This window comes from Xiphophorus couchianus, chromosome 14 (assembly GCF_001444195.1).
Source record: "Xiphophorus couchianus chromosome 14, X_couchianus-1.0, whole genome shotgun sequence".
NCBI lineage: Eukaryota > Metazoa > Chordata > Actinopteri > Cyprinodontiformes > Poeciliidae > Xiphophorus > Xiphophorus couchianus.
Window position 1 is genome coordinate 5,059,963 of NC_040241.1, and position 22,594 is coordinate 5,082,556.

At 39.4% G+C, this 22,594-nt stretch overlaps 3 protein-coding genes and 1 long non-coding RNA gene across 6 annotated transcripts; 1 reads left to right on the forward strand and 3 right to left on the reverse strand.

Moving 5' to 3' along the window:
* Window positions 1–1,072: 1,072 nt before the first annotated feature.
* On the reverse strand, window positions 1,073–5,166 carry LOC114157159 (uncharacterized). The gene is made up of 5 exons (XM_028037996.1): window positions 4,521–5,166; window positions 3,729–4,397; window positions 2,813–2,938; window positions 2,690–2,736; window positions 1,073–1,612 (listed from the first exon to the last, which is right to left on the reverse strand). Exons 1-5 carry the CDS (start codon window positions 4,573–4,575, stop codon window positions 1,427–1,429), a joined length of 1,083 nt encoding a protein of 360 aa, XP_027893797.1. The 5' UTR covers window positions 4,576–5,166; the 3' UTR covers window positions 1,073–1,426.
* Window positions 5,167–7,863: 2,697 nt separating this feature from the next.
* LOC114157163 (uncharacterized) lies at window positions 7,864–9,468 on the reverse strand. Of its 2 annotated transcripts, none has more exons than XM_028038003.1 (5): window positions 9,340–9,468; window positions 8,519–9,223; window positions 8,274–8,390; window positions 8,150–8,193; window positions 7,864–8,062 (listed from the first exon to the last, which is right to left on the reverse strand). In XM_028038003.1, exons 1-5 carry the CDS (start codon window positions 9,371–9,373, stop codon window positions 7,937–7,939), a joined length of 1,026 nt encoding a protein of 341 aa, XP_027893804.1. In that variant the 5' UTR covers window positions 9,374–9,468; the 3' UTR covers window positions 7,864–7,936. The 2 variants fall into 2 exon arrangements, with proteins under 2 accessions (XP_027893804.1, XP_027893803.1); XM_028038002.1 differs by having other exon boundaries at window positions 7,864–8,065.
* A 926-nt stretch (window positions 9,469–10,394) lies between these two features.
* LOC114157254 (uncharacterized) lies at window positions 10,395–13,444 on the forward strand. The gene is made up of 3 exons (XR_003598102.1): window positions 10,395–10,479; window positions 13,112–13,235; window positions 13,384–13,444. It is a non-coding gene; the product is annotated as an uncharacterized LOC114157254 (long non-coding RNA).
* On the reverse strand, window positions 11,250–20,941 carry LOC114157162 (uncharacterized). Of its 2 annotated transcripts, none has more exons than XM_028038001.1 (6): window positions 20,859–20,941; window positions 14,135–14,201; window positions 13,946–14,041; window positions 13,104–13,220; window positions 12,968–13,011; window positions 11,250–11,501 (listed from the first exon to the last, which is right to left on the reverse strand). In XM_028038001.1, the coding sequence occupies exons 2-6, from the start codon at window positions 14,175–14,177 to the stop codon at window positions 11,376–11,378; spliced, it is 426 nt and encodes a 141-aa protein (XP_027893802.1). In that variant the 5' UTR covers window positions 14,178–14,201; window positions 20,859–20,941; the 3' UTR covers window positions 11,250–11,375. The 2 variants fall into 2 exon arrangements, with proteins under 2 accessions (XP_027893802.1, XP_027893801.1); XM_028038000.1 differs by having other exon boundaries at window positions 13,337–14,041.
* Between the last annotated feature and the right edge of the window lie 1,653 nt (window positions 20,942–22,594).

Genomic DNA, 22,594 nt, shown 5'->3' on the forward strand with positions numbered 1-22,594 from the left:
TTTCTCAAAGATGACACCTCCTGTCTTGTCTGAAGTTAAAGCATAAAATTTAGTCATGCACTTCTTTTTATGCGTGAAAGACGTAAAGCATCCAAACACCAAAGCAGGAAATCTGAGAATATGCTAATGGAAATAAATGCAAATGTATAAGAAACAGAATACAAGAATAAAACTAAAAGAAAAGAAAAGAAAAGAAAAAAACAACATAAAAGAATCAATCTGGTCAATCCCAGAGAAACACAGAAAATGGCCCACAAGAGAAAATGATACTCATAAACACCCAGGAGAGCGAAATGCTGTTTGACATTTCCTTGTTCAGAGGCGTGTGGGATTTTGCTTGTCAAACAATGGACTGTTTGAATTTCAATATGCAAATCGTTCCGGATGTATTTGTACCTGGCTTCAAGTGATAGTTGAGCTATTCAACTGACATAACAAGCAGAGCAAGAAGAAGAAATTGTGTTTTTATCTATCAGCCATACAAAAATGGTTTCCATCTATACAGAGTAAGTTATTAATTTTATGATGGCAATTATAGATCTTCTTATATTAATATATATTTATGTCTAGTTCTTTTTATCACCACCTCATGAAAAAAGAAGTTTTAACCTTTATGACTGACCTATGTATCTAAATTTTGGCTCTTATTTTGACATTATGATGGATATAGTTAAGTTAACTCATCGTTGGCTACATTAGTGTTAAAAAAACCCTTTATAAACATATTGCAGGGTTTCACATTCTCTATTGACGAAAGACACGGTTGCAAAGTGAAAGCCAAGATCCAAACAATCAGGATATACACAACCATGATTGACAGCGCTAAGACCCTCCTCCTGGCTCTGATTGGTTGCTTTTGTGTTGCATTTTTTCAAGCAGCAATAGTAGCTCAGGCAGAAGGTGGAAGAGCTTGATTTTTTTTTTTCTCCACAGGTTATCTGACTCATATTATGCGGTCATGACATGGTAACAGTTTTAACAAATGTGAGAAAACATATTCTTTTGTTAAAAAATAAAAAGTTTGTGCAGGCATTTTTTGTTTGGCTCAAAAAAGATTCTGCACAACACAGCAGAGAGTTAATGAAACCTTTATTCTATTTGTGAAAACTCAAAACATTTTCGATGTTTATTTCAGAAACAAGACTTCTTTGGAAAATCCCCATTGGTCAAACCTGCAGTGAATTATATTACTCTGATTGCAGATTCTATAAGCTACATTGTTGAGTTTTGAAATTTACCATATTGGTACAAAAAAATCTCATCCTGTCTTGTTCTTGTTGCCCTTAGTCGTTGTAAAATTTCTTTAGTTCATTGTTTCAGCTCTACGGACTTAACCGGCGAAACCACAGAAACATATCAGCTCTTGGAAATTCATAAAAATGTACAGAACCCCATTATTATTTTTTACATTTCTTTCACGTCACATTCAAAAAACATTATCTAATATATTATCTGGCATTGCTGCAACAGATTGTTGTTGAAGGGTGGATTTGGCTTGTTTTACACTCGTGTACACACACTGATTCCTTGTATCGTCTCTCTGTCGTCTTGATCCGTTTGACCTGGGTTGCCTTAGAGTGGAATATTGGAGGCTCTCTTCATCTTCGTTACCCTGATATAGAAACATATATCAGTGAACGATCTCATGTTGAATTAAGGTTCTCCCATACTTCACCTGAAGTATCAATATCGGCTCTGATTGACGTGGTTTTGTTACGACAGTTGTTCGCAGGAAGGCATCTGTCTGCCGAACTCGACTTCAAGTCCGAGTCGAACTATTTTGTTTAGAACTATGTGTGATGTGTTGTGTGATTGGTCAGAGGTTTGTGGGGTGTATTTGACACTTGGACAGCAAGGTTGATATTTCTTGTGAGGAACGTTTATCAGACACGATGAGGAATTTTTATGATTCTTTACAAAATAACTACAAAAACTGTCAAATGGCTAACAGATCCTGGATGAGAATTACAATCTCATCCTGCAGAAAGCTCCTTGACTAGCGCTAGCTCCTTGACTGTTGTCTAAAAGCGATATGGAAAGTGCAGCGATGGAGTCGGAACCCTGTTGGGTAGATGTGTGATGTATACCGAAGCGGGAAGGTGTTCTGGGCCTTGTATGCTAATATGACTGTTCCAGAGCCATGGAGGTGATGTCCCTTCAGTTGTTTGTTGTTTGGGCAATATATTAATAACAACATGCTGTATATCGCAATTAACAGTTAGACAAGTTTAACAGAAAATGTGTCTGATTGAATATTCAATCATTTCACTGTCGGGAGAGAAAAGACTTTATCCATTCAACATGTCAACTAGCCAGCTAAACTAGGTGGGTGGCATCAACTAACTCACTCGCGCTTTGGTTACCTAGCAACAGCCTGTCGAGTAAGTTGCTCAGCAGCAGCTTAAGGTTTCGCTACCATACTTCATAACTGCTTAAAAAAAAAAACAATAACTTGGAGTGAAAACTGTGAATACAACAGGAAACGTCACGTCACCAGTTTGTCAGTATTTCAGATATCTAAAACCGAAAACGAATCAATAATCATCGATACCGACTGATATGAAACGTTTACATCGTGATACGTTTTTCAGCCACGTCTGATGTCGAGTGTTTGGCTTTGGATGAAGAATGGGAGAGATTTTAGTTTAAAGCACTAAAAATGGAGTTTACATTTGAAAGTAAGGCTCACCTCTGAATCAGCTGTGTGGCTTTCTGCTGGTTCTGCATCTGAGTTTGCTGTGAAACAGATTTTTATTTTATTTTAATGAAAGGTAATTGTTTTTAAACAGCTTGAAACAAAATTGACATTTACCTGCACGATGATGTTGGATTTTTTTCTTCATCCTGCATATGGAGAAAGCCATCGCAGCACTCAATATGACGGTGACTGTCAGAGCTCCGCTTAGAAAATGTACAAGCTCAGGGGAGTTCAGCTCATCTGTAAAAAGAACCGATAAAGGCATTACACATTTAGAAGAAACCCTTTGTAAAGCTTCCCTGGTTTACCGTTTAGGTGAAGTGCTAAAAACCATTAAGTCATACGAAGCACACAGTCTGTTAAAGGATTCTGGTAAAGGAAGACACTTTTTGAGGACTGTCAGTTGCGACAGAAAACCGACTCTTAACAACCAGAACCAAACACGGAGAAGCGGCATTCAGCTGCTATGCTCCACAAATCTGGAGCAAACTTCCAGAAAACCGCAAAGCTGCCAAAACACTGAGTTTATTTAAATCAGGACTAAAACACACATGTTGCTAGAGTTGCTTTTGACTGGCAGTAAATGGAACAGTGAGCAACATATTTGATCTGCATTGGTGATTTTGATGATGGCATTTGACAAAATGTAATCTTTATTGTTCGTTTCATAATTGGTGACAGTACGATGGTTTTATGATGTAAAGCACGTTGAGCTGCCTTGTTGCTGAAATGTGCCGTACAAGTAAACTTGACTCGAGGCTCATATAAGGCTGCAGTAAATAAGAAACAATATAACAATCCTAACCATAAGAATAAATCATAAGTTTTCCTCTATTATTAAGTTGGACACTATTGTTGTTTTTTCAGCAGATCTTGAAATACGACATTCCTTCTACTTATGGAGTTGATGTCCCTTCAGTTGTTTAGTTATTCAATGACAGTTGTATTATTAGTAGTTCAGTTTTCTATTCATCCAGAAGGGTAGTTGTTAGAAAAAGCAAAGGGAAATCATTTTGAACTAACTTTTTACCTGCTGACTCCATGTTTTCTCCATCTTCAAACAGTAAAGATCCACATGAGGCTACGGCGCAGCTGGCAACCCTGCCATCGGACACATCAAGGTTCATCAGTGGCACAATGTAGTCACAGGTGTGTGTTGCTGGCGTCATCGTCCTACCGCATCCACCGTTTCTGCCTCCATGAGTGTAAATGAGTCCCGGTTGAGATTCTTTTGCCTCTTTGAACCAGTAAAAACTGTTCTCTCCGTCACAGCTTCCAGTGTCTACTGAACAGTCCAGAGTCACAAACCCTTCTGGCTGATGGACCAAAGTGTGAACGTTTGAACCAGGACCTTCCACGTTGACTGTAGCTCCGTCTCCGAACTCGAATGTGTTTGAATCGATAGCGACGCAGAAGTAAGTAGCAGAGTCTGAAGGTTGCAAATCAGAGATTCGGAGGTGATTTTTACCGTTTCCCGCTTCTAGTTCAAAGCGAGGATTGTCCTTGAACTCATCGTGAAAGCTGCCTTGTTCGTCCATTTTATAAAGACGGGAGAACATGTTCGGTTTCTGGCCCACGGTTTGTTTAAACCAGTAAATCATCACCGCATTTTTCCGATAATAGAAACACGGAAGAGTAACGTTGCTGCCCACTTCTGTTGAGTGAAAAGTCCGTTCCTGACGTAATAATTTGTTCTGACCTGGAGAAAGAGAAAAATATTTCAATTACCTTGTTCATTATCTGGAAAATGTAGATCTATTTTAAATATTTAAGTGTTTTTTTGTTGGGATTATTTTTGCAAAAATGGTTAATAAAATCTCACCTGAACTCCCCAAAAAGAGAAAAGTCAGACACCAGACGATGACTAGGGGCGTCATTGTATCCACAGTGCTGCACTAAACAAAATGAATCTCATTATGAACTCTGCTGATCACAGAGAGGAAGACTCTGATTGGCTGAAGAGAAGCAACGCCTGACTACCCAAAAACGCCTCTTATGTTCCTCTGCTGATTTCTGCTCCTTCGTCGTAACGTTGATTAACTATCTACTACCACTTGTTCAGGAAAATCAATTTTCTTCCATTTGTACCACTTATAGTGTGACTGACTATACATAAAACCATTCCTGTCTCATTCCAAGTACTGAAGTAGAAAACGTCTGACTATCCAGTAAAAATGTAACCACAAAAATGCACTGGGTGATCTGAAAATATCTTTATTTTCTTAGAAAGTTGAGTATCTCTTCCCTGTTTGAATCCTCCTAAACATTATCAATGCATCACCCACTGACTGATAGACAACGAGGATGATGTTTGGATATAATCAGCTTGATTGTTTTATGAATAATCTGTCATTTTTATCAAATAAATAAAATCTTTGCTAAGGAAAAATTGTACTTCTCCTAATGCAATGGACTGCAACTGTTTCAGTGATACAAAGGTTAATGGAATACCATGATTGTGATGTGCATCCAAACATAATTCTGCCATATTTCATCGCGTTGGCTTAGGGTTATATGTGGCGTCACACTACCCCAATGTATGTAAACATTCTAAAGATAACATTTAAATTTTCGTGCAATGACCAAAAATGGTTTCACACTTAAAAATTGCACTTTATGTGAAGCATCTTGAGTGTCACTCACTTGGTGTAGCTGCAGTGCATGGATTTCAAACTGAAGAGAAAAAAAAAAACCACTGCGTACTTCCTGGTAGAGTGCTGAGGGTCTTTGACACGGTGGCTTTTAACCACATAAAAGCTGAAAAAAAAAGATCATAGAGCTTTTGATGCGCAGTCAACTGACTTAAAGGAAGCGACAGGCGGGCTCTGCTGGTCGCAAAGGAAGGCAAACAGACCAAAGATCTCTACAGTCTTCTTTAAAAGTATTGGTAAAGGCTTTGTAGGATGTTAAGCATAATCAAAACACAAGTAAAGACTGCTGTTTGAGTGGCAAATATTATCAATCAATCAAATTTTATTTGTATAGCACATTTCAGCAGCAAGGCGTTTCAAAGTGCTTTACATCATATCAAACACAGAAACACAAAGCAACATAGAATCAATCATTAAGTCAAGTTCCATCAATAAATTTGTAATTGATTACATTTCAAATACAATTCTAAACAGGTGGCTTTTAGTTGAGATTTAAAAGAAGTCAGTGTTTCAGCTGTTTTACAGTTTTCTGGAAGTTTGTTCCAAATTTGTGGTGCATAGATGCTGAAAGCTGCTTCTCCTCGTTTGGTTCTGGTTCTGGGGATGCAGAGCAGAACCAGAAGACCTGAGAGGTTCTGGAAGGTTGATACAACAACAGCAGATCTTTAATGTATTGTGTTCCTAAGCCGTTCAGTGATTTAGAAACTAACAACAGTATTTTAAAGTCTATTCTTTGAGCTACAGGGAGCCAGTGCAGGGACTTTAAAACTGGTGTTATGTGCTCTATCTTCCTGGTTTTAGTGAGAACGCCAGCAGCAGCATTCTGGATCAGCTGCAGCTGTTTGATTGATTTGTTGGACAGACCTGTGAAGACGCTGTTGCAATAATCAATACGACTGAAGATGAACGCATGGATGAGTTTCTCTAGATCTGGCTGAGACATTAGTCCTTTAATCCTGGAAATGTTCTTCAGGTGATAGAAGGCCGACTTTGTAACTGTCTTTATGTGGCTCTGGAGGTTCAGGTCAGAGTCCATCACTACTCCCAGGTTTCGGGCTGATCGCTGGTTTTCAGATGCATGTAAATAAGCATCGCAAAATCTTTTACTAATTCATGTAACTTTATCATTTTGTCCACACAAAATGAGAATCAAACAGAATTGCGTGAGAAAGTAATTGATGCCTTTATGTCTTCCCACTTGGACTAATGTATTAGTTTTGTGGTGCTTAAATTAAGTTTGCCAATTAAATTTATTTTGGAAGATTAAAATATCACACTGAAGTGACATATTGTACTAGCAAGTCGAAAACACATTGTGACGTGGTAACTGCTATGTACGACTGGCAAAAAAAAAAGTGATAATGTATTTAGTTCATTTTTTGCATTCAAACTTGAAATTGAACATGTCTGAAAATAGATTCTACCACCATGTATGTGACTGATTTAATAATAACCATCAGAGTTGCTAAAAACAATTTATACCTGCAACTATTTTGGATGCTTGGAAACTTGTGACTTTGCCACTTGGAGTTCTCACTTTGTTAAAGTGCTACTGTTGTGTATTAAACTGGGAACTCAGAACATCCTACTTTTCAGCAAAAGAAATACGCAAAGCTAAATCATTGTTCTGCACTAATCAGTCCGATTTTGCACAACTGCACTGTGGCACACTTGCTGTACATATATTTACATATACATACTGTATCTGCATTTTTTGAATCTTTGCAAGGACTGCTCTAAGTTGCTTTTTATATTGACAGCATGTTATATTTTATTTTTATTTTGTCTACAATTGCTACTCAGTGGTGGTTGTTATTGTGTCTTGTCTCTATGCTGTAACTGCGAAATAATTTTCCTGCTGGGATGAATAAAGTAATTCTATTCTATAACCTTTGGTATCATAATTTGGTCCGTTGCACTTAGTTATGAATGACGTAGCTCAAGATTTAAACTGAAACAAGCAAGCGGAATAACTTTTGTCCCATTTTGGCTTCCATACACCCCTGTGATCTGTCGGCTCTGTACAACTCTTTCTAAATCACCAGAATCTGCTGAGCTGATACTCCGCACAAAACCCCAAGGTCTTCTTGTTTTATCTTTTCCTGCTCGTTAAATGACTATCAAACTGCCTCTGCATTACTTATCATTTTATAGTCTTGTGATATTTCCTGGGTTGTACATTTCTTTGGCAGCATCACTAAGCTAGCTCAGGCATAAGCCACTGTGGGCCAGCCTTCCTGTGTGTGTTAGAGGTCTGAGTGAGCTTTTGTTTCCACCAGTGGAAACTTCTGCAGAGCAACACACACCACCGTCACCACAGAAGTGGAGGCTAAGCAGTGACACCATTACAGATGGAGCTTCACGGCTTCTATCGTGAAAGATATTAATAGACTGGGGGATTTTTTTTTTTTTTGAGCCTATTGTATTCATTTCATTTCCTTTACTTTAACCAAGTATTAGCATATGAGCTCAGTAGCCAAGGGGCATTTTTCATAACTCAAACAACAACAAAGGTGACAAAAAAAGTACTTTATTTCGTTCAAATATTTTGGTAGGTTCTGATCTCCTTCATGTAGACGGTTGTGCTTTATTCCTTTCTGCTCCGTACTCTGGAGTACACACAGACACTCTCGACGTTGTCCTCTTGCTGCTGTCTCTCAACGCTTCTCTTCAGATTCAGAGCAGCATAATAGAGGCTTTCTGTCTGATTCTCCTGCTTTTGACAGCAAAAAGAAAAGTTCAAGTAAAGGTAGACAAAGTTAAGTGAAATAAGGGAACGAGAACATTTGTGTTGACTTACAGCGGCGTCTCGGGCCTCAGAACACATCCGGCGCTTACCCGTCCCTATAAACCACGGCATGTAAAGGAATACCTCAGGTGAGGGTTTAAAGCTGAATTATGTTGAGTAACTATAGAAACCTTACCTTTGCAGGAAGAGCATAACTTTGACTTCAGTTTGTACCTCAGGAAGCTTAAAACAAGGAGCCCGATGGTGGAAAGCGCAAGAGCAACGCTTAGGGAACCCAGAACGACTGAAGGCACTGTGGTGGAGGTCAACATGCAGAAATAAAAAAAGAAACTCAAATATTACACCAGTTTTTCATAGGATAGAATTAATGCGGTTAAGTTTGATTGTTTAACTAGTTGGGCCTATGCAGTAGCAACATACCTGCGATCTCCACCTTTGTTCCCCCTCCAAAAACAACCGACTCACAGGAGGCCAGAGCGCAGTGGTAGGTCCCAGCATCCGAGGACCTCACGGGGTCCAACTGGAGGTTCGAAGTGCAGTTTATACCGTAGAGGGTTCCATTAGAAAGACTTGTACAGTGTCCTTCACTGGGATAGATGAGTGGCGGTTGGGAGGCGGTACGTCTGAACCAGTAGAGGTTCCGTTCCCCTTCACAGGGCTCAGCAGACACGCTACAGCTCAAATTCACAGAGTCCCCGAGTCTTAGAAGCTTCTTCAGCGTTGGCTGTTGTTTGGACGGCCGAGCGTTTGATGAAGATGTCTTGACATGGAGGAAAACCCCTCGTCCGAATTCGATGGCGTTGAACTCTAACATCACGCAGTAATACGTTCCTGAATCCGAAGGCTGAAGATCCGTGATCATCAGGTCATTGACGCCATCTTTGGACCTCGCAAGAACTCGAAATCTTTCTTCATATGCAGGGGAAATTTCGGCTTGCGGATCATGCTTCATCTGTTTTGATATGATACGGGGTTTTTCTCCCTGGATTTGGTAGTACCAGTAAAGATAAGTTACGGCATTATGCTGACAGGAGCAGGGTAAAGTCACTGTCTCACCAACTTTAGCGGTCCTTACTCCAGAATCCTGAATAATATCTAAGGTGTTCAAAACATTAAGCCCTTCGCCTGTAGAAGAAATGCATTATAAGGTTTAATTTACGCGTGTAAAAGTTTTCTTTTTTTCTCTTCAGAATAATACCAATTCACAAAGAAACACAACTAAATATCTAGTCAATACTCACAGAGAAGCAGGAGAAGAATGTAAAGTGGCTCCATCACTGCAGTTATGCAGACTGTATTCTGAGTACACAGATGCCCCCGAGCTCTTAGAAGAAGAATAAGGCTGCCTGTGATTGGCTAAGACGAGTGGCTACGTTTCAAACCAGGCTTACAATTTGTTCAGGTTTAGAAGATCTGTCACATCAGGCGACCGGAGGTGGAATCGGATCAGTTCAGTTCTGCCCATTCTGTGACCTGAGGACAGAAAGTCTGACATGTGGAGCTTTTTTCTATTTTGTCAGTACATGTCAGCGCTTTGCTCATTTACGTCCAGACTGCGTAAAGAAGAGTGTTGCATATTCTTCTGTAAATATTGTTTCATTTTACTTTTTGTATGGGTGTAGGAAGGTGAGTGTTTGTCTTTATTTCATAAAGATAGTGAGTCTGTCATTCTGCAACTGCTGCTATTCTAACTTTCTGTTGGGCGTAGCTGTACTTGCAGTGCTAACAATAGTTTATATGCAAACATGAAATAGCTTTACATTTTTTTCATTTTTTTATGGTCTTTACAGTTTGAGTTGCTTTTAATTATGTAACTTTTGTAAAAAGAAAAAGGTTTATGAGATATTAGTTTATTGCCATTATGTGGTGTGACAGTTACATCAAACAAATAAAATGAAAAAAAAAAAAAAAATCGAGCTCCTCTGCTTTCTCCCACTGTTCCCAGTACTAACTGCAGAAATACACCACTCAGTCAGAATCGACCAATCAGAGGCAGGAGGAATGTCTTACTGCTGTCAGTCATGTTTTGTACACGCTGCTTATATTTTTTCCAACCCGCTGTGTGTGAGGTAGAATTATAAAGTGTAGCAATGAGTCATTGCATCTGGGTTTTCAATTCAGTTTGAGTTATTTTGAAAGTAGGAGTTTAGTTTATGTGTGGCTTTTCCATCATGGCATTTTCTGTGAAAGGGTAAATTGATAACTTTTCATAATTTATATCAAAACGTTTAAGGACGTAAAATAAGAGAGTTCAGTGTTTGTGAATACTTATCTCTGTCATTTCCTTCTCCCAGGAGGTTCGAACAGGCAGTAACATTCCCTGTTGGCTCGTTCACATTTGATCAGCTCTGGGACTGAACCACACTAGGACATGGATGAAGGTCTGTGTTATCACATTATTCTGTTTTCTGTGTTAAGTATTGAGTACTTAATGGGATTAAATCAAGATATGTTTTGTCTTGATTTGTAAGACAAACTACTGAAACCAGCCGGTCTGCCATTAATGCTCAGCCAAGTTTCATTAGCTCTTTGGTTAATGTAAATATTCTTGTTTGCTGACCATTTTTGGAGTTTTGTATTTCACATGATGGTTTTTCCCATTTTAGTTCTGCTTTATTTAAGTCGTCTGTGATTCATTGTTCTTGTTGTTGGTGTGGTTTGGTTATTCTGTTGCACTGAAGTTAAAGAAACTTCAGTTGATGTCAATCTGAACTCGTTCTTGCAAATCAGGGTCTCACCTTCATAACGGCTCAACAGATACAAAGCCATTTTCATCATTTGTTTACTCTGTCTTCCTTCTAAAATTTCATCATTTCACAATTATGCACGTCTTTGTACTCAGTTACATAAAATCCTGAAAGTTTGGGGTTTTTTTGTCACATGAAAAAGAAGAATGGGAAACCTTTTACCGATTACTAAATATACAGCAGGTTAATGAAAGGCCTGAATAGCTCAGTGGTGTGGACTGAAGGCCCAGTCTTCATGTTTGGGGTTTTAAGTTTCCACCAGTGGAAACTTCTTTACAGTAACAACACCTTCACCACAGCAGTGGAGGGCCAAACAGTTGACACCATTGCACAGCGAGGTTCGCAGACTGTTAGCAAAGGTGATTGAAGGGGAAATTCATAAAACTTCAGCGTTGCTATTTAAATTAATTTGACATTTTATTGTTTCTCGAAGCGGTGCTGCACTTGCAATGCTCATTTGGCAAACATTGCACCACATTCAAACAGGCTTAAATCAATGGTGTGAGTTGTCGTTTTCTTGCTTCAGACATTTAGTCCTTTGGGCTCTTTACTCTGGAGTACACACAAGCCTCTTCTGGGTCCCCTCGAAGCTGCTGTTCTTTGCTCCTCTTCAGATTCACTGCAGCATAATGGAGACTTCCTGGCTCACGCTCCTGCTATGGGTGGAAAAAGTGGAAATTGCTGTAAAACTAGAAAAATGTGTATGTCCTGCAAAAAACACATTGTGAATGATGGTCAGTTCACAGAGATAATCAGAAACACTTGTTGTAGTGACAATTTGTTAAAAAGTAACAAGTCAGTTGAAAATGTAGTAAAGAAATAAAGTAGAAGACAATGAAATGAAGGAAACTTAGTGAAGCAGAAAGCTACTCAAGAAGAAGTAATTAAAGCAGACAAAGTGAGTGATACTGATCTGTTCAAAGTAGTTTTTTTTTTTAAAGGTTTTGTTGGCTCTAGTGGCCTTTATTTGAAAGTAGTTTGACAGGAAACAGGGTAATCAGAGAGGGGGAAGACATGCGGCAAACGTCGCCAGGCCGGGAATCGAACCTACGACCACCGCTACAAGGACTAAGGCCTCAACGTGGGTCATGCTTTGCCCCTGCGCCACCACAGCACCCCTCAAAGTAGTTTTAGAGCAAAAGAAAAAGGAGATCAGCATGAAAGAAAAAGAAAAACTGAGACCTCTGAAGCCTGGTTGTATTTGGGTAGCTATAATGCAGTAAATTAACGCCCAGTTCACACAGGGACGCTCTTTTCTAAAACTGCTTGTCTGTTTCAAAGACACCCACATCCACATGGAAACAACAAGAATGTCCCAAAATGCTATTTCTTACTCCTCCAGACCTGTAAGTGGCGCTAAACATGGAGAACGCATGAGGCCTCTACATAAAGCGGTAAAGACGACAAAAAAACAAGAATGGCAAATGACAAAGCTTCAGTGGAGCCTGTTGTGTGGAGCTTCTTCTTCATGTCACGTTGGATTATAAAACTGATACACTACAAGATGAACATGTAATCCACCACGGTTATTGTAAAGTCTTTGAGGTGGTAGGTCAGGCTAAAGGCTGAGCGTTTTCCCAGAGGAAGTGTTTTTACTGTCCATATGATTGTGAAAGCAAAGCTGGTAACATTGAAATTGTAGCAATTTTGCTAATAGTTGCCTACACTTGAGGCTCTGCTACTAGCATCTTATTTGCCAGTATTAGCTACATTGCTGTCAAGTAACAACTCAATCTGAGCATTTAATTTACCTATAACGAACATAATCTACTATATGGTAACATTTAGCTGTCAGTTCACCTTCCTTAAGCTAGCATCCCAAAATTGGCTAACATTCCCTAAGTAGCATACAATGTGAATTACTAACATACCATTATTAGCTAAAGTGGTGGCATGATAGCATTACCATGATAGCCAGCAGTAGCATAATTTACATTAACGCAATATTATTATTATTATTTTTGCTAATAATAATTTTAAGAAGAACACCAATAACTAGGAATTGGAACAGCTGTATTGATAGGGTGCTTTTAAGGAAAGCGCTGAACAACTAGGAGATTAAAAAAAGAAATACTTATAAGATGGCTATATTAAATTATTGAAATATTTCTACTGAACTTACCACAGCTGTTCTGGTCGAAGGAAATCTCTCTTTGGCATCAACTCCTGTAAAACAAAGTATGTCTTGTAAACTTGTTCACCGGCCATGGTGTCAGGCTGATACAGATAGATTATTTAAATTTATTTTATAATCTCACCTTCACAGGCACTCTTGAGATTTAACTGCAGCTTGTACATGAAGGAAGACAAAACAAGGACCCCGATGATAGATATTGCCAGAGCGACACTCAGACAATACACCAGGAGAAGCGGGACTGTAGTGGGTGATGGTAAGAAAAATAAATAAATAGTTGTGTTAATATTTGGTAAAACAAAATTGTTTTAATTCCTGTTAATCTGGTTGAAAAGCTGCTTTGACCAGACCACATACCTACAATTTCTATCTTTGTTCCCTCTCCAAAAACAACCACACCGCAGGAAGCCAGAGCGCAGTGGTAGGTTCCTGCATCTGAGGACCTCACCAGATCTAGCACGAGGTAGGAAGTGCAATATTTACCACGAAATGTGCCGTTTAAGCCGCTTGTACAGTGACTGTCACTGGGATACAGGAGTGCGGGTTTCAACCCGGCATATGAAAACCAATAAACTGCCGGTTCTGCTGCACAGGGTTCAGCATAGATCCTGCAGCTCAGGTTCACAGACTCTCCGAGGTGTAGTAGTTTCAGCTTTGGTTGATGAAAGAGCAACTTTGTGTTTTTTGACGGGGATGTCTTGACATGGAGGAATACTCCTTGTCCAAACACGAGATCAACGTATCTCAGAATAGCGCAGTAATACGTTCCTGAATCTGAAAGCTGAAGATTTGAGATCATCAGATCGTTGACGCCATTTGCGGAGTGTGCAACAACTTGAAATCTTTTTTTGTGTGCAAGGGAAATTTTAACTTCCGTGTGGTGCCTCATCCACTTTGATACGATGTGAAGCTTCCCACCCGGGCTTTGGTGAAACCAAAGGAGGTAATTTACAGAATCATGCTTACAGGAACAGGTTAGAGTCACTGTCTCTCCAACTTCAGCGGTCCTAATCCCAGTCTGCTGATTCATATCTGAGGCGTTGTTGGTAGAGAGCATGTCACCTGTATGGAAAAGCAAAGATTTAATATATTTATAATTCTAAATATTCACTGTTTTAAGAGTCAAACGACCTGAAAAATACCACAAATACTCACTGGTTTTGCAGAGGATCAAAAGAATCACAAACAGTAGCTCCATCTTCAAAGCTTCGTGGTCTGGATTCTGGGTTAATAGACAAATAAAGCTCATATATGAGATCAATTCTGTTTGTGACTGGCTATTGTAAATGGTTAAGTTTAGAAGTCAGACTTGTGATTGGTTCCAGTCCATACTATCTCAGTGAGGTGATTGGAGGTGGAGCTGGGGTCAGATCAACCCTTTCATCAAACCCTTTCACAAAGCTGTGACAAGGCTTTGTCACAGCTTTGTCACTGACAAAGATACCATGTGAAGGAAAGTTTACATCAACGAGAAACTTATCATATTGGTTTTTCACCTGTTGGTTATGTTTATATTGCGTGAATATTCCTTATTTGAAAAAAAAAGAAACTTGAAAGAAGATTTAACAAATCTTTGTTTAAAGACAGTTTCAAGATCAAACTATATCTAGGAGATGGAACTTTTATTGTGGACCATTTCACCTTATTCTTTTTGAAAAATATACATAGCACTTTATCATAAGATGATTCTGTTTTAACTAAAGTCTGTTCTAGAACACAATAGAAGTTGTCTTCCAGCAAACACAACCAGGGTTCTTCTGGTGATTTGTGGATGCAGGTGTTCCCTGCTGCATACTGCTGGTTTTCCAACAGAATTCAGCAATAGTGTTTTATGGCGAAGTCACCCAAACTTAAATGACAGTAGCAACTGTAAAACACATAACGTTCAGTCTTTACAGACTAAAAGAGAAGACTAGATTTTCTTTTTATGCCTGAACTTTATTTATGAATAAAGTTTTCTTTTTCTTTTTTTTTAAAAAGACCAAGGTCTTGGTCCAAAAATCCAACAGAGTTTATTTGACTGGTATCGTGTCTGTTAAGTAAAAAGTGTCATTTTGACTCGTTTATCCATATGAAATCTGAATCATTGAAGATATTAGGGGCTGGGCAGTAAACCAATAACAATACATATCACTATAGACAGGTGATCAATATTAATAGATAACCCATCCAATAGAATATTCAATAATTCCACTGAGCTCCAAACCAGAAGCGCTTAGCATTCTGGGAGAAAAGCTTGGGTCGCTCACCCTCTGAAGGCCAGATAAGCAGGTTTGGTAGCATCAACTGCACTCAGTTATTAGACTCAACAACCTGTTGAGTAACCGTTTCAGGTTTCACCTCAAATTACTTAAAAAAACAAACAACAAAAACAACTGTGTTCAGTGGAAACTGTGGATAAAAACAGGAAAAGTCACGCCACCGGTTTTGCAGTACTTCAACTTTTTAAAGCAAAACACATATTGATAATTATCAATATCGACTGACATGAGATGCAAAATGAATTTTACGTAATTTTGTTTCATTTATTCTTATACTTTTTTTTTAATAATGATTGTGTGTGTAGTCTCCTTTATTTGTAGGTATTTCTAATGATTGTATTTTTTTATTGTATTTATTGACTACATTTGTAGTTAAGTCATTTTAGCCTTAGTTTTTTTTTTTCTTTCTTTTTTTTAGCTGGACAAACTGAACATCGTCCAGAGACGAGAGATCAAAAATAGTCTTTTGGCATTTATTAACAAAAATGTTAATAAACGTGTCCCTGCCAAATAAATTAAATTAAATTCAAATTATTGTTACAGAGCAACACTTCATGTTTCAAACTACCTGAGTCATGTAGAACCTCTCCATAAAATGGCTGCCTAATGTTCTCTTTGACTTCAGGTTTTAAAAAGCAACGCTAATCCTGAGATTGTGGCTTCAGAGGCCTCTTCAGATTAGTTGCAAGAAAAAGCAGGAAGTGTTGCCTAGTGAAAATATTTTTCTACTATCATAAGAAAATCAGTTTCTGTTGATTCCCCACACGCTTGATCGCACGGCTGGAGATTTGCGAGCTTTGCCAAGCCAAAGCCGTTGCAAAGCGCATTTGTGCGTTACTGAAGGTGGAGGCCCGTTTGTTGGTTTCGACGAGTAGCAGCCGACGTATCTATGGGAACGAGGTCGGAGGTGTTGTTTTGCAGCAGAGCGAACGGGCCTGCAAACAGCCAAACAAACATCCTGCTTGTAGGAGAGGTGAGGCCAACGAAACCACAGGGGCAAGAGGTGATGTGAGCAAGCTTGACCAGAGCAGGAAGTCAGGAAATATATTTAAAGCTGTGTGGGTGTGGGTGTGTGTGTGTGTGTGTGTGAGTGACGGGGTGTGCATGTTTTTTTGTTTTGTTTAGCACTGGCATTTTTCTAACCATTTATTAATGGATTAATACATCATATTGTCAGCAACGTTTTAATTTTTTTAACCTGCTTTAACTCAGACTGATTGTGTTCCTGTCGCCCCCTCTAGTGGACACTAGAGAAACTACAGTCTCATATGAAAAAGACCTCATTCATTTCTATAGGCTCTATATCTACTTAGAGAAGAATGGAGAAACCACTATTCACAATCTATTGGACATTTAGTAATATATTATTCTAAAATCTTCCATGCGTTCAAAGCTTTATGTTAAAAGATGCAGCAGCTGTCTGTGCCTTTTGGCCAGTAGGAGGCAGCAGTAGCTCACCCAAATATCAAATCAGTCTTTATAAGATATTAATATAACAGATTATTTTTAAAATTGTGACAGAATGTAATTTTAATCAATAGCTTTGGTTTCTGGCAATGTTGAGGTGCGACCCGGCTTAACATGGAGATTATTTCCGATTGTCACTGTTCAGGGTGAGAAAAAAAGTCCATGTGAGCAGTACACATTATATTTTGTCAAACGCCGTCTATCAGGAGAAACGTCAAGCTGACCCTCGTCGGCACCTCTTGGCACCGACAGGTGAAAAAAGGAAATATTTAAGCGTTTCTCGAACTGGAAATGAATGGAATCCACAAACGAAATGTCAGTTTAAGGATTTCAGAAACAGCAGCAACTAAACCGACTGTCAGAGGCTGGGCTGACATCTCTGAGCCTGAAGCTCTGAAGGGTCTTCTGAGTCAGCGGGGCAGAAGAATCAGCAGCTCACCCGAGACAAAATCACCACCCGAGATTAAAGAGTTGGGAAAACAGAAGCTAAAGCTGTGAACAGTTCCTTTCACCATGGAAACCAGCGAGTGCCGCTTTGTGTTCGTTTCTGCTTTGCTTTCACTTGTTTCGCCTCAGTTTCCTCACGTGTTGTGCAACAGGGATTGCGACAAATGTTTGCCCTAAATCAGTAAATGTAACGATGCCGAACAACAAACGCAACTTCTGTCCAAAGAAGAAGAAGAAGAATTTATTAACAAAAGTTTAACCATGCAGACAAAAATAATAAACCCTGTATCTTGTGATGGAGTATTAAGGCCATAGTAATACAAAATAAAAGATAAAAAACAGCAACATACGAATAAAGTAATAAAATTATCAGAATTAGGAGAGGTGGGTAATACTAGGGAAAAGGACATTTTACTGTACATTTAACTTTTACTTGGGTAATATTATGAACTAATGCGAATCTTACTTAAGCAAATGGATTTTGCATTTAAGTAATAGACTTCAGGTATTGGAAATGTTAGATTTTTAGATTTCTGCAACTTTTACACAAATCTGGCCATAATTGCTCGGCATTTTCTCCGTGTCACTGTTTACACTGATGCTTCATTGCATCAACAAACATATTTCTCTTAGTTTGAAAGGGTAAATGAACGTTTGCTTTTGCTCAGAAAGAAACGAAAGTGTCGTCACGCTGCAGTCTTTCTGGCTGAACCGATGCAAAATATGCATTTAATTTGTATTTGGACCTTATTATTACTATTCATACCGATGAATAATAGTATAGGATAGGATCATTGAAACCCAAAGATCATTGGGTTTCAATGATCTTTGTCATTGAAACTCAAGAATCTCTTCACAAAAGAAACCGTTTGATCTGAAAAGACATGACTCACACTCCATTATGAATTCCCGTGTCACTTGGGACATAACACACTTCTTTGTGTTATGATTCATCACAGATCAAAGACATGAAAGATGATTGTCACTTTAAAAGATAACAACCAAGCAATTATTTTTGGCATTTTACTCCAGTTTAGAGAGTGGGCAGCTTCCACAACTGGTTCGACCTTTTCCTGCAGTTCAGCCTATGACTCACTCATTGTGATGATGTCTTTCTCTGACTGTCTTACAAGCATAAATGTTTTTTTTTTTTTTTTGGATGTTCCTGTGGCTCTGTCATCCTTGTGTCACTTTTGATGTGTCAGAACGACTTGTACCCTGAACCAAAGATCTGACAGGCATCAGTGAAGATGGTTGTACCGTTTCAGGGTTCTACAGAAACAGACAGGATACTCCTTTCAAATATTCCAAATATTCCTTTCTCGATCAGCTTCGTTCTTCACTCTTTACAGTGGAGGACGGCTGTTCGCGGCACAGGCACAATTTTATAGCGCAGAGCTGGAGAATCACACACTAGCAATTGGGTACAATTTCAAACCTCAACAAAGTCCACGCCTCCTGGAAGCAATCGTTTCTCAACAGCAGAAAGTCCAGACTGTTTGGACGAAGCAAAGCGTTGAACAACGGACTGTTTTTTACCAGTCTAGCTCCATCCACAGGGAGATGAATGCAGTCGGCTTTTGTAAATAACTGAGAAAATTGTGAGTTCAGACAACGGGACGCGCAATCTGGTATCTTCTGAAAACGCTGATGTAGATGTGTGGGGTCAGTCGGTGGCGCTGTTACACTCCCACAGAACAGTATTCTGCATCAGCACAAGGTTGGTTATTTATGAAAGTGAGGAAAACACAGGACAGATTTTTCAAAATGGAAGCGGCTGTGTTGATCTCCCTGGATCAACACAGCTGGATCCAACGAGCCTCCGCAGAACATCGACGTACCGAAGCGTGCGGGATCCCGGCCCTCAAGGACCGACTTTGGACACCACTGATCTGTGAAGGGTCAGGGTGAGGGAAGAAGGTTCTGATCCAAGATTTGATGAAAAACGACTGTTTCCGTGGACTCCACTCTGACTGCATGGAAGACGCCCTGAAACCTAAACCTTAACAGTAGATCAGAGTTGAAGCAAATGGATTGTGTGTTTCCCAACCACTCAGAATCGTTTTAAAGTAACTTTGTTGCTTTTAGTATTTATAAAAATGCTATATATATATCAAACACGACTTAGAAGACATTTTACTTAGCAATGTAACGTCTTGAAATCGGGCCTAAATAATTAAATTAAATAAATTGAATAAAAAATAAAAATTAAATAATGAAGATGCATAAAAAAATAACAATAATCAAGACACCAGTCCAGATATGTTTATGATGAAGGGATAACATTATAAGATAATGTAACGCTCCTAAAGGTCCATTTTCTTTCATTGCAAAAGGCGTTAATGTTTCATCATCCACCTGTTAATGTTCTGACCAAACAACAATGAAAGTTTTCTGTTGTTTATTTGAGGACTTTGTCATGCCTTGCTGGATTTTATTTTATTTTATTTTCTGTAAGTAATACCACATCACGACTGTTGCCAAAACGGTTGTCGTGGTTTCAGACAGCACGGACCTGCAGGGTGGGTTCTTGCACATGCGATCACGTTGCAACGTGGTTATATAAGGGGAGGAAACCGACTCCCCCTTGTCATTGAGTCTCTTCGCCATGGACAAACTTCAGGTGAGGAATTGCTGTTTCAGCTCAGAACTGATCTGAGGCAGATATTGATTTTTTTTTTTTTTTTTAGCGTGGGATTAGTGTTGCTTTTTAATTTCTGTCATCTCCTGGCTTGTCATGTTTAGACTGGTTATCCAGAGCAGGGTTTTAGTCTAAACCATTCATGGCTCCATGTTGTGCCATGAATGAATGAATGTTTGGGTTTCACAGCTGAAGCTGTGGACAGTTCTGGTTTGCTCTTAGGGGTTTCTAGACCTGATATGAAGTCTTTAACATATCTTGGATGTGGCAATCGAAGCTTGTTTCCAACGTTCAGCTTTTTCTGTCCAACATGTCTGAACTGGCCCCGCTGACTGAGAGATAAAACTTAGAAGAACTTTGAAGCTGATTTACAGACGATCCTAATCATCAAAAACCACAGAGTTTTTTTTGGTTGTTGTTGTTGTTGATTCTTGCATCAAACTGAATGGCAAACTGGATTTAAATATTTTAATTTTCTGTAATTTTCTCTCACTGTGAGTGTTTGACTGACACAATGTGTGTGTGTGTTTCCAGGTGAGCGTTGCATGTGCCATGCTGATGGTGTTCGACAAAAGCGTGGCAGGACTTATTTGTCCCACGTGTCCCGCAGGTTAGAAAGTTCTGCTGAAATTCTAGAGACAACGATCATGATGCTAATCTTCCAAGACTGATGTGTGTGTGTGTGTGTGTGTGTGTGCGTGCGTATGTGTGTGTGTGTGTGCACGTGTGCATTAAACCTCCAGGTTACTATGTAATCAGAAACTGCTCAATGGTTCTCGACGCTGCAGTTGGGACTAAGTGTTTTCCATGCACCAAGTGCTCAGGTAAAACCATCCTCCTCTGCTCCTCAACGTTGCTTCGTCACGTTGAACTCTGACCGCTGACTTCTGTTTCGTTGCTTCTTTAGTCTCTTTAAAGTCAATGCCATGTTGTCGTATCCTGCAGATAATTCTCTGGACGTTCTGAGTCCTTGCTCTCAATACTCCAACACCGTTTGCTGGAACCGGACCGTCCAGGTGACAGTGGATCCTGATCCTGAACATGAGCCAACAGGTAAACTCACCTGCAGCGGCTCCGACTGCCCGCTTCTTCTCGTCGACTTTCTTTCCCTGAACCTCGTCTTCCTCTTGTCCTCAGGCGTTCCTCCCGCCGTGTGGATCCTCGCTGGAATGTAAGTGTCAGAGTTGGAGTAGCTTTGGGATTTTTCATTGTAGTTTAGCTTGTTTTTTTGTTGTTGTTGTTATTAGTGACTCATTTAATATTATTTTCTCTCTGCCTGATTAAAACCTAAAAATAATCAGGAGTTGGTAACTTTCTAAAAACAGAAATCCTGGAGTAAATGTTATCAGACTTGTTTGAAAGCGATGACCTCATCCGTCCGGTTGCTGCGTTCCTTCTGAGGTTTAGCTTCGCCTCTAAACTGTCTGAACCCGTCAAGCGTCTGATTGGTTGGGGAAGTAAAGGCGGGGTCGCACGCCGACGCCCTGATCGTGCTTTGTGTGTTTTCCAGATTTTCGTCCATGCTCCTTCTCACCTTGTTGGCTCTTTACGTCAAACTGATGTTCTTCAAAAACATGGCAAACTTTAACAAGCTCCCCAGCGCCGAACGCAGCATAACGGAGATGACGGACTTTAACCCTGCGGAGACTACGCTGCAAGCCTGCGCCGCCTGAACCAATGGTAACCGATTGACCAATGGTAGTTCAGTATCAGGAGACCCACCAACCAAGTGAAACACAGGAAGACCCCGCCGCCCCCCCGTTTGAGCCTATTCATGGTTAGTTCAGAGTCAGGTTAGGTTTAGGTAGTTAGATCAGGTTAGCCAATTGGACGTGGGAATGAGAAGTCATGGTTGAAGTTCCTGGAGTGTGTTAGCCAAGGCCGATCGACGGACGTTTCAAATCTCCCAACCCTGCTGCTGGTACCGAGTCATGTACAGGGGCTCCGACTGAGCCGAGTCGTGGTTCTGGTCCAGAGGGAGTTGTTAGGAAAACGTGTTAACTCTTAGAAGAAGACGAGAATCTGGCGAGACCCGCAAACAATTCGGCGACAGCAGAGACGGATTTACGCTACATGTGCGCCAAGAAAGGCCATCATTAGAAAGGATGAGTGGCGTCAAATAAAAAGTACTGCAGGTCTAAGACCCAGAATAAAGTGTTAAACATTTAATCTCCGTTCACAGAGCTTAGTTTGTTTCACATTAAAGAAGCATCTCTGTGTTTTAGCTCCACTGTGACCGAATTGATAACGGAGGACATAATGAGGACCGAATATTTCAGAGGAAGATTAGAAGTAGGCTTGTATTTTTATCTCTTCAATTAATTAATCCAATAATAAAGCCATAACTGATGCATATCAATTAGTAAAACATGAAACGTCAACCGCAGCCATTTTTTAATTTGAGTCTAAAACAAGGCTGGGTTTAGTTTGCAGAAGAATGTCTTAGACTATTTTTAGACAGACAAAACAACTTAATGTCAGATTATGCCCGATTTTAACTGGCATTTATGAACTATTCATGTATTGTTTAGACAAACACGGCAAAAAAATAAATAAAGGTCAAAGGATTCAAATTTTTCCTCAGTCTCCAACGCAGAGACATTATGTTTTTGAGAGAGTTTGTTTATAGAGTTGACTGATGTCATGTGTATGGTTTTTTTAAATAAATCGATACATTTTTATTGTGTTTTATTAGGAATATTATTTTATTACTCAACAATGTAATAAAGATGATAATGCTGAACGCAGCACTGCATTTAAAAAACAAATGTTTTTATTTAATTACTGAGTTTATATTTG

Bases quoted from the DNA above. Each gene is read 5' to 3' on its own strand.
- LOC114157159 (XM_028037996.1), bottom strand. From the start codon at position 4,575: ATGACGCCCCTAGTCATCGTCTGGTGTCTGACTTTTCTCTTTTTGGGG. The intron at 4,398-4,520 runs GTGAGATTTTAT...CTCTTTCTCCAG, and splicing joins TCTCTTTTTGGGGAGTTCAG to GTCAGAACAAATTATTACGT. The intron at 2,939-3,728 runs GTAAAAAGTTAG...TTCTTTTTACAG, and splicing joins AGAAAACATGGAGTCAGCAG to ATGAGCTGAACTCCCCTGAG.
- LOC114157163 (XM_028038002.1), bottom strand. From the start codon at position 9,373: ATGGAGCCACTTTACATTCTTCTCCTGCTTCTCT. The intron at 8,391-8,518 runs GTATGTTGCTAC...CCTCCACCACAG, and splicing joins AACAAAGGTGGAGATCGCAG to TGCCTTCAGTCGTTCTGGGT. The intron at 8,194-8,273 runs GTAAGGTTTCTA...CGTGGTTTATAG, and splicing joins GTTATGCTCTTCCTGCAAAG to GGACGGGTAAGCGCCGGATG.
- LOC114157162 (XM_028038000.1), bottom strand. From the start codon at position 14,177: ATGGAGCTACTGTTTGTGATTCTTTTGATCCTCTGCAAAACCA. The intron at 14,042-14,134 runs GTGAGTATTTGT...TTTTCCATACAG, and splicing joins TTTGATCCTCTGCAAAACCA to GTGACATGCTCTCTACCAAC. The intron at 11,502-12,967 runs GTAAGTTCAGTA...TTCCACCCATAG, and splicing joins CTTCGACCAGAACAGCTGTG to CAGGAGCGTGAGCCAGGAAG.